At 41.4% G+C, this 17583-nt stretch overlaps 8 protein-coding genes across 10 annotated transcripts; 3 read left to right on the forward strand and 5 right to left on the reverse strand.

Moving 5' to 3' along the window:
* The first annotated feature begins 156 nt into the window (after positions 1–156).
* Positions 157–1224, forward strand: LOC135165787 (large ribosomal subunit protein uL29). The gene is made up of 3 exons (XM_064127414.1): positions 157–289; positions 696–832; positions 945–1224. Exons 1-3 carry the CDS (start codon positions 287–289, stop codon positions 1174–1176), a joined length of 372 nt encoding a protein of 123 aa, XP_063983484.1. The 5' UTR covers positions 157–286; the 3' UTR covers positions 1177–1224.
* A 39-nt stretch (positions 1225–1263) lies between these two features.
* LOC135165767 (golgin subfamily A member 2) lies at positions 1264–4875 on the reverse strand. The gene is made up of 4 exons (XM_064127381.1): positions 4664–4875; positions 4502–4582; positions 1909–4369; positions 1264–1793 (listed from the first exon to the last, which is right to left on the reverse strand). Exons 1-4 carry the CDS (start codon positions 4700–4702, stop codon positions 1600–1602), a joined length of 2775 nt encoding a protein of 924 aa, XP_063983451.1. The 5' UTR covers positions 4703–4875; the 3' UTR covers positions 1264–1599.
* Positions 4876–5093: 218 nt separating this feature from the next.
* Positions 5094–6379, reverse strand: LOC135165779 (uncharacterized). The gene has a single exon (XM_064127400.1). It carries the CDS (start codon positions 6377–6379, stop codon positions 5414–5416), a length of 966 nt encoding a protein of 321 aa, XP_063983470.1. The 3' UTR covers positions 5094–5413.
* A 421-nt stretch (positions 6380–6800) lies between these two features.
* On the reverse strand, positions 6801–7894 carry LOC135165782 (uncharacterized). The gene is made up of 3 exons (XM_064127408.1): positions 7591–7894; positions 7426–7507; positions 6801–7198 (listed from the first exon to the last, which is right to left on the reverse strand). The coding sequence occupies exons 1-3, from the start codon at positions 7677–7679 to the stop codon at positions 6824–6826; spliced, it is 546 nt and encodes a 181-aa protein (XP_063983478.1). The 5' UTR covers positions 7680–7894; the 3' UTR covers positions 6801–6823.
* Positions 7176–11214, forward strand: LOC135165773 (xaa-Pro aminopeptidase 3-like). Of its 3 annotated transcripts, none has more exons than XM_064127392.1 (4): positions 7176–7293; positions 9448–10383; positions 10499–10861; positions 10965–11214. In XM_064127392.1, exons 2-4 carry the CDS (start codon positions 9681–9683, stop codon positions 11132–11134), a joined length of 1236 nt encoding a protein of 411 aa, XP_063983462.1. In that variant the 5' UTR covers positions 7176–7293; positions 9448–9680; the 3' UTR covers positions 11135–11214. The 3 variants fall into 3 exon arrangements, with proteins under 3 accessions (XP_063983462.1, XP_063983460.1, XP_063983461.1); XM_064127390.1 differs by lacking the exon at positions 7176–7293 and adding an exon at positions 8895–9034; XM_064127391.1 differs by lacking the exon at positions 7176–7293 and adding an exon at positions 9279–9377.
* On the reverse strand, positions 8012–8870 carry LOC135165785 (uncharacterized). Its single transcript, XM_064127412.1, has 3 exons — positions 8597–8870; positions 8261–8492; positions 8012–8150 (listed from the first exon to the last, which is right to left on the reverse strand). Exons 1-3 carry the CDS (start codon positions 8746–8748, stop codon positions 8079–8081), a joined length of 456 nt encoding a protein of 151 aa, XP_063983482.1. The 5' UTR covers positions 8749–8870; the 3' UTR covers positions 8012–8078.
* On the reverse strand, positions 11115–13999 carry LOC135165777 (bifunctional phosphoribosylaminoimidazole carboxylase/phosphoribosylaminoimidazole succinocarboxamide synthetase). Its single transcript, XM_064127397.1, has 6 exons — positions 13853–13999; positions 13041–13364; positions 12481–12824; positions 12056–12331; positions 11750–11894; positions 11115–11559 (listed from the first exon to the last, which is right to left on the reverse strand). The coding sequence occupies exons 1-6, from the start codon at positions 13857–13859 to the stop codon at positions 11402–11404; spliced, it is 1254 nt and encodes a 417-aa protein (XP_063983467.1). The 5' UTR covers positions 13860–13999; the 3' UTR covers positions 11115–11401.
* Positions 14000–14261: 262 nt separating this feature from the next.
* On the forward strand, positions 14262–17399 carry LOC135165772 (amidophosphoribosyltransferase-like). The gene is made up of 3 exons (XM_064127389.1): positions 14262–14603; positions 15274–15492; positions 15639–17399. The coding sequence occupies exons 2-3, from the start codon at positions 15297–15299 to the stop codon at positions 17039–17041; spliced, it is 1599 nt and encodes a 532-aa protein (XP_063983459.1). The 5' UTR covers positions 14262–14603; positions 15274–15296; the 3' UTR covers positions 17042–17399.
* Positions 17400–17583: the final 184 nt, after the last annotated feature.

Raw genomic sequence — 17583 nt, forward strand, 5'->3', positions numbered from 1 at the left:
TTTTTCACTCTGCGATATTATATCAGTCGTCCTGGTTATCGTGCACTAAGTCTCTCACAATGCAAAAACCTCCTTTCTATGCACATAATTCAGACATAATAAATCTCTGCATAAGTTAGAAAATATACTATTTTGAAAAATCTGTTTTATCAACCCCTAGTAATTGAATAACCGAAAAGGACAACGTGAATCGCCGCTCAGCACTGAATATGACTAGCGAGTGGATATCGTTCAAAGACTACTTCCGTTATCTTCTTTCTCTTTCTTTCCACAAACGTGTGGCAAAATGGTTAGTTCTTGAGACAACCTCGTAATCCATATTTATCTAATACATCGTTTAATGAATGTTCATAAAAAATGGGAACTGTAAAAATAAATTGTTCAAGTGATAAAACGAGTGGATTAGTTTCAGTGATTGGCTAATATCCACCGTTTTATGATAAATTGAAAAACTCGGCAATTCCTCCCATGCTATTTTGTCAATAACACCGACACTCTGATTGTTGTTATTGAATTGTGTTTCAATTGAATTATTTAAAGTCGTTGGAGAGAATAGTGTTCTTGTTAAAATTATTTCTGAGATTTCAAGTGTTAATTATTTAATGTTAATCACAATGAATCGAGACGGTGGTTGAGGTTATGTATCCCTGTGACTGTGATGGTTTTTGTTAAAAGATTGGATTATTGCGTTTCAGGTGAAAGTCAAGTGCTCTGAGCTGAGGACGAAGGAGAAGAAGGAGCTGCTGAAGCAGCTGGAGGAGCTTAAAACTGAGCTCACCAACCTCCGAGTTGCCAAAGTGACAGGAGGAGCAGCATCCAAGCTCTCCAAGATGTAAGTTTCATTCTGTTCGCTACGCGATAATTTTCGAAGATACTCGACTCGAGTCGTAAAAATACTGAAATTTTGATTTTTTCAATTGGTTGTCTTCTTCTTAATATTTCAGTCGGGTGGTGCGTAAAGCGATAGCCCGCGTCTACATTATTATGCACCAGAAACAAAAGGAGAACCTTCGTCTCTTCTATAAGAACAAGAAGTACAAGCCCCTGGACCTCAGACCAAAGAAGACCAGAGCTATTCGCAGGAAGTTGACGCCATTCCAGGCTGGCAAAAAGACACTCAAGGAAGTGAGAAAATTATCGGCTTGGCCCGTAAGAAAATACGCCCTCAAGGCATAAATCTGTCATCTACTTCACAAAAATTAATAAAAAAAACTAAAAAAATAATTTCGTCTCAAATTATTCTCCCTCATGAGACAATTCCACTCAGTGGGGTATGAAAAATTTTATTTCTCAATTATCTGATTATTAACTTTACAATACCAGAACGTCTCAGTCAAATATTACCTATTGAACTTCGTGAATGTTAACTTATGCCTTTGTATGCAGAGGCCTCAACGTTGCACCAGGAATTTATTAACAAGAAAATTAAATATATTAAAATGCAGTTTGATAGCAATAATTAGTTCAAGAAAAACCTGAAAAAATATTGAAATAACGGCATGTAAATATACACTATTTTTTCTATTTACATTATTCCCTTGTTTTATGAATAAATTACATGCAAGGCCAATTTTTGTATTAAAAATAGAAGAAAACTCGTTAGACTGTGATGAGCTTTCCGGAGCACCAGAGACAGGGGTGGAAATTCGGTTCGATCGAGCACGTGTCCTTGCAATCTTTTATTTCTGTTAAAAGATCAAGGATTTTCGATGCAGTGTCGTTCTTCAGATCTATCGTAGACCCTTCGGGCTTAGGATCTTCTGATGCCTTTTCTCTATTCGTTTCTTCCTCATCTAAATAAATATGAATTTCATTTAATATTAAAAAAAAATCCAGTAAAAAAACGATTGACATACTCAGTTCAATTTGCGATGATGTTAGAAAATTATTCATTTTTCTCTTGCTTACGTGTGTGCTCCTGTCCCTCTGGAAGAGGCTCCTCAGGCAAATGATTCTCAGAGTTCAACCCAGTCTGACTCTTGAGTAGCTCAGCAACGAGAACCTTCAGCTGATGCAGCTGCACCTGTTGCTGGTTCCTCTGCTCCACCAACTGCCTAAACATTTGTTCCTTCTCCTGCGCTTTCTTCTGAAGAATGGCACGTTGTTTCTGATACAAAGTGATATACTCCCCAATGGTCTCAGTCTCCCCCTGGAGCTGTAGTACCAAATGCTCGAGCTTTTGCTTCTCGTCGGTCAATTCTGCAACTTTTTCCATCGTCTCCTTGAACCTCATCTCCAGTTGTTTTAGTGGCTCCGACAGTATCTCCCCCTCGACGTCCTCACCATTGGTCTGGACTTCTGAATGTTTTTTCTCAACGATAACAACAGGCTCTTCCACCTGTGCCTCCACCTCCTCCCCCTCAATTCCCTCGGAGATCCCCTCATCAACGTCACCCGAGTCCTTCCCCAGCGCATGAAGTTGCCCCAGCAGCATCTGATTTTCCTTCTTCAGCAATTCCAAAGCACTCAGGGTACTCTGCAGTTCCTGCTGAAGAGTTCTGTTCTGATTGTACTGCACCTGGTAATGCTGCATCTGATCAGCAACCTGAGCAGTTTGCAGTTTATCCTTCTCAAGTTCCTCGATAACAGCATCCTTCCTCTTCAATTCCTCTCTCAGTTCGTTCCTCTCATCCTCAACACGATTCAACTCTGCATTGAGTTTTCTCCCGATGGTACGTTCCCCCTGCAGTTGTTCAGTCAGATCGAGCTTCGAATTACTCAACATAACGAATGCATCATGCATCTCATTCAATTGTGATTTAAGCTCCTGATTTTGGGAGACTGCCCTCGATGCCCCCAGCTGCTCGCTCTCAAGAGCACTGGCCAACTTCAACGACTCCACGTTCTGATCCTTCAGCTCTCGCAGGTGCTGTAGCTCCTCCTTCATAGCTTCGACTTCAGTTTCCTTCTCACGAATATTCACCTGAAGAGTCTCGTTCTCCACCACCAAGGCGTCCATGCTTTTCGTCAGGTGACTGATCTTCTCCTCGTGGGCTTCCAGAGGCAGAAGAGACTCCACCCTCTGCTTTTCCCTTTGGTACTGCTGCTCCATCACTGACAGCCGCTGGACGAGACTCTCCTCACGTTTTTCGTTCTCTAAAATTTTAGACTTTGTCGCTTCGAGTTCCTGGACAACCTTGTCATATCTGCTGTCCAGTTGCTTTACGTAATTCTCATAATGCTTGCTGGTCTCTTCCTTCTCGCTGTTAACGGACTTCAGAGTCTCTCGCAACTGGGAGAGCTGTTGCTCGAGAACTGTCTGTGTTTGGTGATGGCCCTCCAGGGCCTGCATCTCCTGGGGATTCGTTAGCTGTTGGATTTTAAGTTCTGATAGCGACAGAAGATTGTTCTTTTCGTTGAGCGCTCGATGGAGGTTCGATAACTCTGTGTTCTTCAGATTTAGTTCTTGACGGAGTTCAGCTGTCTCCAGCTGCTGTTCCTCTTTATCTTTCTTCAGATCTGAAAACTTCTTTTCGAGGTGGGAGTAATCTGACTGCAGTTGATGGTAATTTTTTCTCATCTCTTCTGTTGCGTTTTTCAAGTGAGATAATTCACGCTCAAGTTCTGTTGTCCTGGCATTCGAACTCTTCAGCTTGAGACAGAGATCTTCGACTTCTAATGATCTCTGCTGGGAGATAGATTGATACTGGGTGATGGCAGATGACAATTCTGCCTTCTCTGCGACGAGTATCCCCGTGGCCTGGGCGTGAAGTTTTAATTCTTCTTTCAGGGGATTCAGCTCTCGAAGAAGCTTGGATTCGTATTCTGCCTCTTTTGTGGAGAGTAGAGCCTCTAGTTCAGAGACACGAGAGCTGTATTGACTCACTTGGATGTGGAGCTGGTTCACCAGACGTTTCTGCTCGTCGAGGCACGTTGTCAGGAACTGGTTTTGATACTCCAGGTCTGAGTGAATGGGGGGTGATGCAGTCTCATTTTCAGAGTCGACGAGGGCGTTTGCAACTTCTGAGGCCATTTGCAAGAGATGTTGTTTCTGGAGTGAGGGAGAATCCTCTGGGGATGGGTTCTCAGGTGTTGGGACTTCTAAGGTTCCATTTTGGAGGACTGGAGGGGAGGAAAATGGGTCGTAGCCGGAAGGTTGATGAGAGTTGAGGGACTCTGAAAGGGTTTCAGGTGTCTGCGAAGTTTCTTCTTGTCTTTGGGGCTCGACAAGTGATTCCTGGGGAGCAGGGACTGACTGGGGTGAGAAGAGGTTGTTCGAGGGGTGGATAGGCGGTGCGGGGGGGCTACAAAGGGTCTGAGAAGCTGGAGACTCAATCTGGGTAGTGATGGCAACTGCAGGTGGAGAAGAAATTGTGGACTGCTGGGGGTGATCCTGGGGGATGGCTAGAGGTACTGCTGGCACATTGTTCTGAAGAATAATGATACATTCAATTGATAAATTCAGCCACTTTTTAACAAACCATGAAAACCAGCTGCTGAACCAAATGACTATATATGTGAGATTTGAATTCATTTAATAGAGAAAACATGTCATAATTACCTGTGACATTTCCGGCTTTGGCTCACCAGCCTCTGCATGATGATGATTGTGATTCAATTTGTGCTGTTGAAATTCCTTCAGCTGGAATTCAAAAATCCCGGATTGTTTCAACAATAAGAATGATTTATGACGTGAGATATGGGTGGTGAGTAAAAATTGTACCTTTCTCCTAGCAGCTAAGAGCTTCTCCGTTTTATTCATCTTGTTGATACTATTACTTCATTGATCGTTACACTTGTGCCGTCACAATAGTTAAAGAGTGACATTAATTTACATCATTAACCGGAAAAATATTGTTGAATGACAGGAGTGATTTTATTCGAGGTTATGACATGACTTTCTTACGTGGAATCATTTGATCCAGTGGTTCTCATTTGCTGGGGAGCTGGTGGTTGAAAGTTGTCAACTTTGCCGGATTTCACGTGTCAAAAGGCGGTGGCTTTTATCTTCACAATTTTTTACAATTATTTATCATGCCTTTCTAATTGTCATAACCTGATCTGACTGATAGAGTGAGGCTAGAGTAATCTAACAATTTGAAAATTATCGATTAATTAAGACAAGAAAGAAAAAACAAAAAAAAGAAGGGAAATTGTTAGAAATATTATTTATTTTTTTTGGAATCAAAATACGTAAGGTTTACATATATCATTATCAATGTTATGAAAATACAAAAGCCATTTATAATAAAAAATTAAATCCTTCATCTCAGTCCTCTTTTTTATGAATAATGTCTCCAACGTCACGTCATCGTCAAGAGTCAACGACTCAAAAATAAAAAAAAATATGTGGCATATTTATGATCAACATATCTATGATACCATTATAAGTTGAAAGAAAAATACTAGGAGTCAATTTTCAACTGTAAAAAAATCAAAAAAACCGCAAAAGATGTTCTTCCCCCTGAGGTCCTCACTTTGCATATCGCTCTACCTCCTCAGCCATTGCGTGAGGTCGCATGACAATAAGCTTCTTCCCCGCCAGCTCCACATCATCAAAAGCCTCCTCTGCCGCCTCAGCATCCCCAGGTGTCTTGAAATAAACGTGACAATACCGAAGAGAGTCCTTCCCAAGAGTCATAACGACCGAGGCGCAGATGGGGTCCAACTTTTCGAGAAGATGAAGTACATAGAAGACACCATAGCCCTGAGGAATATTTGCAACGACGACTTCTTGAGCTTCGATGATGACCTGGGACCTCTGCTCCCTCGATCTTCTCTGAATCTCAACCGATTTTTCCTCCTCTCTTGACTTCACTTCGATTTTGAAGGGAATGGTATCGAGAAACTGTTCGACCGTAGACTCATTATGTCCTTTGTACTGCTTGATCACTTCCTCTGGAGTTTGACTATCAGATTTCTCCAGGAGATTTTGTCGTTCTGACTCGTCACTCTGCACTTCAGATATCATTGTTTCGTTCAACTGCTCACTGTCGTTGCCATTTTTCATCGAAGAAACCTTCCCCAAGGTCTCAGGTCTTGAGGTGTTGTACATTGTCTTCTGATTGTTGTTCATTGCACTCTGATTGTTATTCATCGAGTTCTGATGATTTTGTGAAAATGGCCTCAACTGAATAGACTTCCGTTGCATCATACCAATGACACATTGTCTCGCCTCCATCTCTGACTGATAATTAACGTAGACAGTTCTGTCCTGGTTAGGACGTTGGATGATATTGCTGATCCTCCCGCTGAAGGAGAACAGCTGGTAAATTTGGTATATCTGGAGGTCGTATTGTGCATTGGAAAATTGCACAGACCATTCCTTTCTGTAAGGAACGTAGTTGACGAAGGCATCGATATTCCGTGGATTGTTGGCAGACTGCTGGCACATCGTCCACATTGTGCTTGTCACCATGAATTTATTTATAGAATACATTTGCACGATTTTCGACGATCGGTTGTGTCAATGGCGGAGATACTTTGTCTTCAATGGATGTTTCAGAGGCCGGAGGTATGTTTATCCTTACCCGGTACGCCATATATGTATTCCAACCTTCTTGACTAGTGGAACAACATCTGAATTCACATGAGGAATATTTTCACGATGTTATCACTTGTAATCGTGCCCTCCGCTGCCAATATATGACAGGAGAAGGACATGGTGAGTAGAGATAAAATTTTAAGAGGATATTCTTTGGGTAATTGCAATATTTATCCCCCAAGTGTTACACGACTGCCCACAGCGATGAGTGTGAGGAAAAAAATGAAAAGTTATTTGTAGAGAACCTTCGAAGACGTTTTTCAACGAGAAATGACAATGAGTCTGGCGAGTATTTTGAAGAGTGATGTTTAATGACAGAAAAATCAATGGCATTTTTTTTCAACATTGAATGAAACTGGGATAGGCGCAGGGTGATTGTTGTTGACAGGGCGATTGCTGTTCAACGCAGGGATTTGGAATCATAGCATTGATGTCTGGACATGCGAGACGACAGTACGCAGCCAGGGCAGATTCTCGAGCCTGATCGGCGTTGTAGAATCTTTGCAAAGCCTCGGTAATGTCTCCTAGATCGGTTAATTTTAACAGAGCTGCCCTCCCCGGTCCGCAAACTGGGTAGAGCTTCGTCATGCATTCGGGTCTACCCATGCAGTTCCACATCATGCATCTGTCCTGGAGACCATTCCTTTTTATGCACTCGCAGCGGTACATTATGCTGCTACGAAGCTCGTAGCTTTTGCAGGGCTTGAGGAGGATCTAGAGAAAGAGATTGTACGTGTAGTTTCCTCACAGTAGTCCATCGACCGAGAGACGTCGCCCAAGAAACTGATTATTCTCAGCGAATTTCAGAGGTGAGAAATATTCAACAAAAATTATTTATTTACATACGGAATTTTTTTTGTAAAATGATTAGATTGATCTGTAAAATTCATGGGATCACTAATAAGTTTGTTTGGTACGTGTTCATATTCATAATGACGTACCCCACAATCTGGAGACTGCGGTTGAACTCGAGAAACGCAAAGAGGTGGAGCACAAGGTTTCTCATCCCACTCGCAGGGTTTTCTATAAAATTTTCAATGAATTACATTTGTCAAGTAGTTCAAAACTCTCTCCCGATCGTTGATGTCGAAATCGAAGGGACTTACTTTCTGTCCATTGAACTGATAAGACATTTTAACTGCGAGAGCAGCTCTCGGCGACGTTCGCAATTGGGATTTTTGCCGTCACAAGGCATCTTCGAGGATTATAGTCGGGTTTGGGTCAGTTGGGGAGGGATTTCACAGGAATTTTTTATTCACAGCGAATTTAAGTAGAAGTCGAGAAGTCTCAGAACTCCATTACACTAAATTTAATCACTTTTTTTGTTACTGCATACTGTTCAATTTGTTAATTGAAAATAGCAAAAGATTGGAGTGTCAGTTGGTGTGATGCATCGCGGGTGATGCTGCTGTGTTTTTGAGACAAAAAACATCTGAAGGAGCCAAATCCTTGAATTCTATTTTTTAGTATCTCGTGCTACAAAAATATGGTTATTGACTACTGAAACAGTTAAATATTGCAAAGCAATTAATATTCATTATTTTTATTTCGCTCATGGAGAAAACAGATATGACATTCCACACTATTTTTATTATTAACACGCTGGATAATGACTCGTTGGTAAACAGCACCTCGTTCCATCAACTTTATACCACTTGGGCGTAAACTGAAACAGAACAAACAAATAGTCGTATTGCAATTTATTGACTGAACGGGGGAGTTATAGAATTTTTTCCCTAGACCCCACATTGGTTCGTCAATCTTCATAATCGTTACCGTTTTATCCCAGAGATATTTGCGCCCTGGGATGGGATTTAACATCTCCTGCTTCACCGATAGATAACTCGATACTGGGATAGTCTCGACAGTTGAGCTGAATGTGATGAGGGGTCGTTTTTCCGGGAATGTCCAATGGGGTTTGCACTCGTGAGGGCTAGGGCACACGTGCCATGCCCCAGGATCGTCTAGGGGGTTGTACTTGACCATCATCGGTTGATTAGAGGTTTTTCTGTACGAAGATATCAGCAAAAATTTTTCGAATGAAATTTATAGTTGAAGAGACCATGACGTACACAAAAGTTTCCTCTCTTGGGAAAGTCTTGTCTTACTCACGATTTTTTTATCTCCTCGAACAGACATCTCATTCGATCAACTCCACCCTCATTACCACTTGGACTGCAGTTGGAGAAACCCCAGTTGCCTATGGCCTCAGCAACTCCTGTCCCATTACCTCTGGAAAACTCATATTCACATGGCAATTGCATTTTGACTGAAAATTTTGATGTTTTCTTCTCCGAATAGCTTGACTTACGCAAAGAATTTTGAAATTTAGCCTTTTTGGAAAAAACAATAGCCAATCATGTTTGAATTCTTTTCTCATCCCTCACATCCGGTATCAACCGCACATGCGCCCCCGTCAGCTGTGCAACTCCGCTGGTTTTTAACATGTCAACATAACATTAGCTAAATTTAACACTCGCCAGTCTCCTAATTTATAAAAAATGCAGTGTTTAATTAAGAGAAGCCTCACCAGTCGATTAAAAAAAATCTGTAAGTCTTTTTCATCACCAGTTCAACGTTCAATAAATTTATAGGTTAATCTAGTCAATTTAAAAATACATAGTGGGTTCAAAGTGCCCAGTCAATCAATCAACATCAATGGAAGAGAAAAAAATAGGGCAAAACGTTATCATTTACACATTGAACGTGATAGAAACAATTTGTCCACGATGGTAAAACTTTAAGAGTCACTAAATAGTTATGTATCGTATCAACAATAAGTTTTGATCCTTTTGACTATTGGCAGTTTTTGATGAACTACTCGAAATCTAGGGAAGATAGAAAAATTTTCATTATAAGTTTTTTGTGGAGGGCATTGAGTACTACAAAAAATGTAATAACAAAAATCCGGCTATCTCTCATAGATTCGGAGATATTGTTTAAAAACTGAACTATTATTCCAGGCGAGAAATATGCAAATTTCTCCTCCAGCATATCTCAGAATCCAAAAACAGAATGTGTCCCCCCGAAGTCAAGAGTCTTCGGTCAACCAACTCCCCAGACTCATCCACATCTCCTGAAGTCCGATGAACTAGTTCCTGGAATAAAGCTCCACGAGTTCAAAGAACGTAGAGCAAAACTAGTGGAGAAAATAATAACTGAGGGGTACGTTGGTAAAACATCCTCCAAACACATAATGATAATTCCATCATCAAGTAAAGTCTACATGTCTGATAAAATTCCGTATGTTTTTCGGCAAAACACAGACTTTATGTATTTTTCTGGCTGTCAAGAGCCAGATTGTACGCTAGTTATAACGGTCAATGGTGACAACCACACGACAGCCATTTTTATGCAGAATAAGGACGAAAAAACCGAGCTGTGGGATGGCCCACGAACAGGGGCCGAATCTGCGAGTGAATTCTTTGGAGTCGATCGATCGTATCCAGTCTCAGATCTGGAATTATTCATCACGTCTTTCCTCAAGGAGCACCAGAACGACTGTAATCTTTGGTATGAGAACAAGGAAATCATTCAGACGGAGGTGCACAGAAAAATAGCCCAGGTGATCAAGACCACTGGCTACAATATCAAGAATGTATTCTCCCCGAAGACGCTGTTCCACAAGATACGACTGATCAAGTCGACCAGTGAGGTGGAGCTGATGAGGGAGAGTTGCCGGATCGGCTCCAAGGCAATTGCCAGGACAATTCAGACATCGAAACCTGGCATGACTGAACATCAGATATTTGCTACTGTCGATTACGAGTGCAGGATGAGGGGGGCTGAGTATCTGGCTTACCTACCTGTTGTTGCTGGAGGAAACAATGCCAATGTCATTCATTATGTTGCGAATAATCAGGTGGTGGAGGATGGGAGGATGGTTCTGATGGATGCTGGTGAGTAATTGTCTCGTCAGAATTTCGAATACTGAATACTCCATCGCTTCGTGACCTCACAATGGTCAATGCGATCTTTTCCACGGCCATAGTCCACGACGTGATTTAATTTCAGGCTGTGAATACCACGGATATTCATCGGACATCACGAGAACCTGGCCCATAAATGGAACATTCAGCGATCCTCAGCGGGTTCTCTACGAGATCGTCTTGGAAGTTCAAAAAACATTGATCAATCAGTTGTCGGAGTTTCCAACGCTGGACATGCTCTTTCACGATATGTGCAGGTTACTAGGGAAGAGGCTGCAACAGGGGGGCCTCATTCCTAACACTATGAGTGATAATCAATTGATTTCTGCTGCATATTTGTACTGCCCACATCATGTCAGCCATTACCTGGGAATGGACGTGCATGACACTGGGAGAATATCCAGGGGTGTAAGGACACAACCTGGCATGATAGTAACTGTCGAACCAGGTGAGGATTCAAACTAAACCCGACATTATTCACTTTACTTCACATTGTTAATTCAATATTTTTTCAATATATGACACTCATTCAATAGATTAATCACTTTCAGGTGTTTACGTGAACTCAAAAAATAAATTGGCACCACCAGAATTCTGTGGCCTTGGAATACGAATAGAAGATGATGTTCTAATAACTGATAACGGCCCCGTTGTACTGACAGAACCCTGTCCAAAAGAAATATCAGACATTGAATCTCTCATGAAGTTGAATAAAGCATAATGACTTGTATTTACTGTACATACAAATTTTACAAGTTTGTTGATAATTTTTTATTCATAAAAAATTAATGGTCATCATTATTTAGTGGAATGCGGCTTCATTATGACACGTAAAAAATTATTCGAACAATTGCTTCGTAGGCAGAATTCGAATGTTGTAGATTTGTACCCAATACAGTATCACCAGGAGTAGAAGCAACAGGGCGTAGACAATTAATGCGACAATCAACATCTGTTACGCTTGATGATACCAACGATGGGAGAAACATTAGTTTCGAAGTTTGATGTCAGCTTGTTTCAAGGTGATGAAGTTCGTGAGTTGTTTGACACGAAGACGAGACCAGACGAGGTGGTCGTGAAGTGCATGAATTTGCGCTGCTGCGAGGGCTGCGCTTTCTGGGTAGAGGACTGTTGTACAACCGAGACCTGGAAGAAAGTTTTCATGGGGAAACCAGAGGTGACATTTATAGAAAAATCTAATAGAAAATCTAACGTTGAAGTTGAAAAAATTCTGGGGAAATTCGATTCAAGGATTCTATTTCATAATTGATATTCAAAAATAAAATTAAGAGAATTTGATGGCTTTTCAAAATAAGTAACAAAATGAAATACATACCTGATGGAACATTCAACGAAGACCAGACATCCTGTGTGACATTATCAGGTTTGACTGGTGGGCAATTGATGACCGGCAGTGCTGTATTGCCAGAAAGTACTGGACCGAGACCATTGGATCGACCGGCAACAGCTACGAGCACCACCTAAGTGATACAATAAAATTGCGAAATTAATAAAAAAAAAAAACGAAAATTCAGATATCATTGTGACAAATAATCTCGCTGGCGTCATTTTCCAATGTTTACTGTTCTCGATATCCCCCTATCAGTCACATGTTTTCACCCATATTAACATAAATTCTGACCTTTTCCCCGGTTCCCTCGTACTCGGAGAGAATTTTTAGCGTCTCCGCCGTGGCCTTGTGGGCGCTCGTAACACGCAATTCAGCTTTTAGGCCTAGGGCAGCGGCAAATCGCGCGATTTTATTGCAATGCTCTTCGTCCGATGGCGATCCCATGAAGATTACTATCTTTGAACTCGGGGGTGGCACCAAGTAGTCCAGCTGATTTGCAACCCATTCGAAGTTACGTTTCACTGTGTTGAGGTCAGAGTCTGTCACTGTTGTGAGATTCCTGTATACCTAATAATTTTATTATATTTATAAATTATTATATTATATTTTTGCTCCATAAACATCCGTCAAGGTTTGACTGCATTAAAAAAAATTCCAAAATGAAAACCAATTCATTAATTTCGCGTCGACAGAGAATTAATTAATTACTTAGGTACCTGCTTGTCCTTCATGAGCCTCTTGTCACCGGAGGGCCAAAGCCTCCAGGAGTCACTGTCAATAATATCAGCTACGAGAATTTCCCCAGACACATCAACGCCGAATTCGATTTTCATGTCGATTAAGGCACAGTCTCGGGTGGCCCAGGCTCTCTCCAACACTTCGAAAACAGCGAGAGTCGTACGGTTCATGATGTCGTACTCATCTTGACCAATAGTTACACCATTGAGCTTGAAATTAGCGGACACAATTTGCTGGGACGACCACTGGGGATCGTGATTTGCATCGTCCTTGAAGAACGTCTCCTGAAGAGGAGGATTGAAACGAAAGCCTTCAGGTACACCTGATTCATGAAATCAGAAGTGAAGAATATATTGCACAGAATTCCTTGTGGTGATTCTGCTCATATCATAATCATAAACTAGTAACTATTCATTGTTGACTTTCTTTAAAAAATATTCGTTAGAAACTCAATAGAATTTTTCCGATTCATTCAATTCCTTAGGACTTTTCGTGATAGTTTTCTGGTGCATCTTAGGAAATTGTAAAATTTTCATACCGACATGTCTTTTCAAAAAACTTCCGGTGGCCAAGCGTCTGGTAACCCACTCAATGGGGACCATTTCACATTTTTTAGCGATGAATGAGGTGTCCCCTGCGACTTTAACGAAAGCAGTCTTCAATCCAGCTTGATTCAGCAATTCAAATACTTTGGCAGTGGTGGATGTGCTGATTGCTGCTTTGCCAGCCAACTCATGAGATTTGACTCCATCTCCAGCGGTTATTCTGTCTTTGCTCTGCAGGAGACACAACGTTGGATCCTCCAGAAGCTCGAAGACCTGTTTGGTCTTGCCTTCGATTATCAATTTTCCAGTATTGTAAACTGCAAAGATTACCAACATCTTATTAAGTTATATTTGGTCAGCAAAATCAGTGAACTTGTACTTTTCTGTAGAAATTATTGAACGCAGAATTCTCAAGTTTTTTATATCATTTGAGAACAATTAAAAAGATATAAAAATTTTAATTAATTATACAGATAGAGGATATAAAAATTATGTGTAAACAATACGAGAAAAATAATAAAAAAACCTGTTTTTAGGGGACACAAATAAGAGCTTCATGATCAAAGTAACAGGTTTTTTTCATTCCAATAACCCATCGAATGTTAATCCGTCCATGCAACACGATATCGAAAGATTAAAGATGTTCACAAGCTCTTGGCTGTACAGTCCGAACAAGAAAACGTGCTCCCAAAAAATTCTACAAAAATCCCCTCAACTAAATTCTTCTCTCAACGTCCCTGACAATCAAACCTCAAGACATAAATTGTGCCAAAAAAAAACAATTAATTAACAGATGATAAATTACCTGACATGGTTAATCAATCTCCCCTGAAATAAACCTCAACGATAAATGCGGTCTTCCTCCAGAACTCTGCAACTATTACCCTGTGGACAGGCCAGCGTGTCCCCACCACGTGAAAAAACTCCTCAAATTCCGATTGGTCGAAACACATATCTGTTATCATCCACCTCCAAGCACATCTCGCAAGCGATATTTAATATTTTTCATTAACCCCTCTCCACGCAGATGCGTTTAACATTTCGTAAATCATCAATGACATCTTCGAGGGGGCTCAACAAACATCGGACTATTTATCAAACAAGAGGAATAAATAATCCAACGGACAAATAGATTAATCGTTTTGTCGATGGAAACTCCCAGAGTCGAGTGTGTCGAAATAACTCTTGATTCCTCATTCTTATCATTAATATTTTCGCATGAATAAGCTGGGATGCTGACGAAGGAATGAGGAAAACGGGTGAAAAAGACAGCACTGAGAGGGCGATGAGAAATATCGTCCAGAGGTCTAGTCAAAAGGCCGTCCTCAGTTCTCAATTCTCACTCATTCGTTAGAGACCACGCGGTGGGTCAACACGTTGTTCGAGAGCCCTTCGTTACTCTATTTTATTACCTGAATAGTTCCGGGGGCGCACGTGGTTTTCAGGCGTCTGACACTCTGGAGTTCCCTCTCCCTGTAATTATTCAACATTGAGTATTTTTTTAATACACCTGGACATAGGACCGGGAGACGCACAAGAGGAGCCCCTCGAAACAGGTAATAAATCAGGTTTTCATTTGACCTTGGATTTTGGGCCATTCAACAAGTCAGTACAGTTTCTGTCAAAAATAGGTTCTTCACCTGGAATATCTCCCTTATTTCGCATTTTCTCTTTAGGATGAACAATTCCCTCGGTCTTATGGTTTTTTATAGTTTATTTGGAGGGAATTAGAATCATTTGATTGATGGTAGGGACTGGGGGGCGGAAGTTCGGAATTTTGCGTTGTAATTTTGAAACAACATGGAGACACGTGCGTCCCAGCCACTGACTCCCCAACAGAACTTGAAGCAACAAATATTCATTTTCTTTTCTCTCCCGGAAATTGTTTCTCAATAATTTTTTTATTTGTCGTTCAGCTGAGTCGATCTCTCTAATATTTTTCCTGTTGTGGGTCGATGAGTAAATACTCCACCCCCAGGGGATCATAAACATAGCATATTGATCTGAAATACATGTTTTTTATTTTTCATAATGAAATCAAATGAGACCGAGATTTTGTAATTCGCCAGTTGGTTCTCTGACCCCAAAATTTCGTCATCTGATTATTCGTATTCTCAACGGGCTGGTTAATCGAGAGATACAGAAATTGCTCTGACGAATGGCGGAGATTAATCTCGGTAAAAATTCAGCATTTTCGACATTAATATTTTTTTTAATGAATTAAAGATAAGGCGTCTTGCAACATCACGATGGACGTTACTGAGGCATGCTCAGAGGCAATGTCACGGTTGGCGGTCGAGAATGTGGTGGAGAAGATGCCGAGGAGCAAGGGAGAAACCAGGGGGCAGAAAGGTTCGGGGTTGACCCATGAGTGTGGGGTTTTTGGATGCATCGCCGCTGGGGATTGGCCATCCACAATTGATGTTGGACAAGTTGTTTGTCTCGGTATGCAACAATATTTCCTGATCAAATTCTTTATCCAACATTTTTCTGTCAAATTTTTTCAAATCCCGTGTTTCAAGTGATATAATGGCATTTTCTAAGGGCTTCGTCGTCCATTTTTGTAAATTTAATCTCGCTTTGGTCCTCAGGTCTTGTGGCTCTACAGCACAGGGGTCAGGAAAGTGCTGGAATAGTCACGAGTGAGGGAGTCTGTGCTAAATCATTCCACGTGCACAAAGGAATGGGCATGATCAATAACATATTCAACGACCAAAGTATGAAAAAATTGAAGGGCAATTTGGGAATTGGTCACACGAGGTACAGCACCAGTGCAGCCAGTGAGGAAGTTAACTGTCAACCATTTGTGGTTCACACTGCGCATGGAGCACTGGCTGTGGCTCACAATGGAGAACTTGTAAATACAGAATCTCTCCGAAAAATGGTGCTTGGAAGAGGTGTTGGCCTGAGTACTCACTCAGACTCTGAATTAATAACACAAGCCCTGTGTCTGAACCCTCCCGAAGGTGAGGTGAATGGCCCAGACTGGCCAGCACGTATCAAGCACCTCATGCAGCTCGCTCCCCTCTCATATTCCCTGGTGATCATGCAGAGGGATAAAATTTACGGGGTGAGAGATCCCTACGGTAATCGCCCCCTGTGCCTTGGAAAAATCGTCCCCATAGGCAAACTTGCTGGCAATGAGTCTGAAGACGACGATGACGCAGAGGGTTGGGTGATATCCTCAGAGTCTTGTGGATTTTTGAGCATTGGAGCTCGCTATGTGAGAGAAGTTTTCCCAGGAGAAATCGTTGAATTAACCCGCGAGGGAATCAAGACGATAGACATTGTGGAGAGGCCGGACAAGAGGCCGCAGGCATTTTGTATATTCGAGTATGTCTATTTTGCAAGGAGCGACAGTATTTTCGAAGGACAAATGGTATACTCAGTCCGCATGCAGTGCGGGAGAATGCTGGCAATGGAATCTCCAGTGGAAGCGGACATCGTAAGTTCTGTACCTGAATCTGGAACTGCTGCGGCTCATGGCTACGCGAGACAGTCAAAAATCCCCTTCGCCGAAGTGCTCTGCAAGAATCGATACGTAGGAAGAACATTCATCCAACCCAGCACGAGATTACGACAGCTGGGGGTCGCCAAGAAGTTCGGAGCCCTCTCCGAGAACGTCAGAGGGAAAAAATTGATTCTCATCGATGACTCGATTGTCAGGGGAAATACTATTGGACCAATTATCAAGTTGTTGCGAGACGCTGGTGCCAAAGAGGTGCACGTCAGGGTGGCCTCACCCCCTCTCAAGTATCCTTGCTATATGGGGATAAATATTCCCACACGAGAGGAATTAATTGCCAATAGATTGGACAGTGTAAAATTAGCTAAACATGTCGGTGCAGACTCACTGATTTATCTGTCTGTTGATGGATTGGTTCAGGCTGTCAGGCATAAAATGGATAACAGGGAGAGCAGCTACGTTGGACACTGTACGGCGTGCCTCACAGGGGACTATCCAGATGAACTACCTGGTGACCTTGAGTGGTGAACGCCGGGGAATGCAATCCGGAATTTAGAGTTTGGATGGATGGACAGCATTGATTGAACGTTCTGGCCAAGTTCTGGCCAACTAGGACACTTCAGTATTCAATCAGACTCGTTCAATGTCACATAATGCACGAGCAGGGTCTTCAGTTTTGCCATATGAGTTGTAAAGAAATTTGTTTCATTTATCATTGTTCTTGTGGGCTCTGCCTTGGAGGCAAACATTTCGTATCGATATTTTTTTATAACTATTCTCGTTGTTGGTGAAGAGTATCACTATTTTTTCGATGTTCAATTTTTTTGATTGTGTACAGATGATGGATAATGTAGACTTATGAATAAATATGAATTCATACACTCAGTTTTCCATTAATAATTATTTAATTGTCCATTTTATTGTGTCATTTTGGGGACTGCATACACAAATATATTTTTTTTTTATTCCATTGAATTTTTTGTTATTCAATCCAATAAAAGAATTCTGTAAGATGATAGGATAATTAGTCTAGTAATTATTATTTGGACAACATTCAGGTCTCATGAATG

This window comes from Diachasmimorpha longicaudata, chromosome 9, assembly GCF_034640455.1.
Source record: "Diachasmimorpha longicaudata isolate KC_UGA_2023 chromosome 9, iyDiaLong2, whole genome shotgun sequence".
Taxonomy (NCBI): domain Eukaryota; kingdom Metazoa; phylum Arthropoda; class Insecta; order Hymenoptera; family Braconidae; genus Diachasmimorpha; species Diachasmimorpha longicaudata.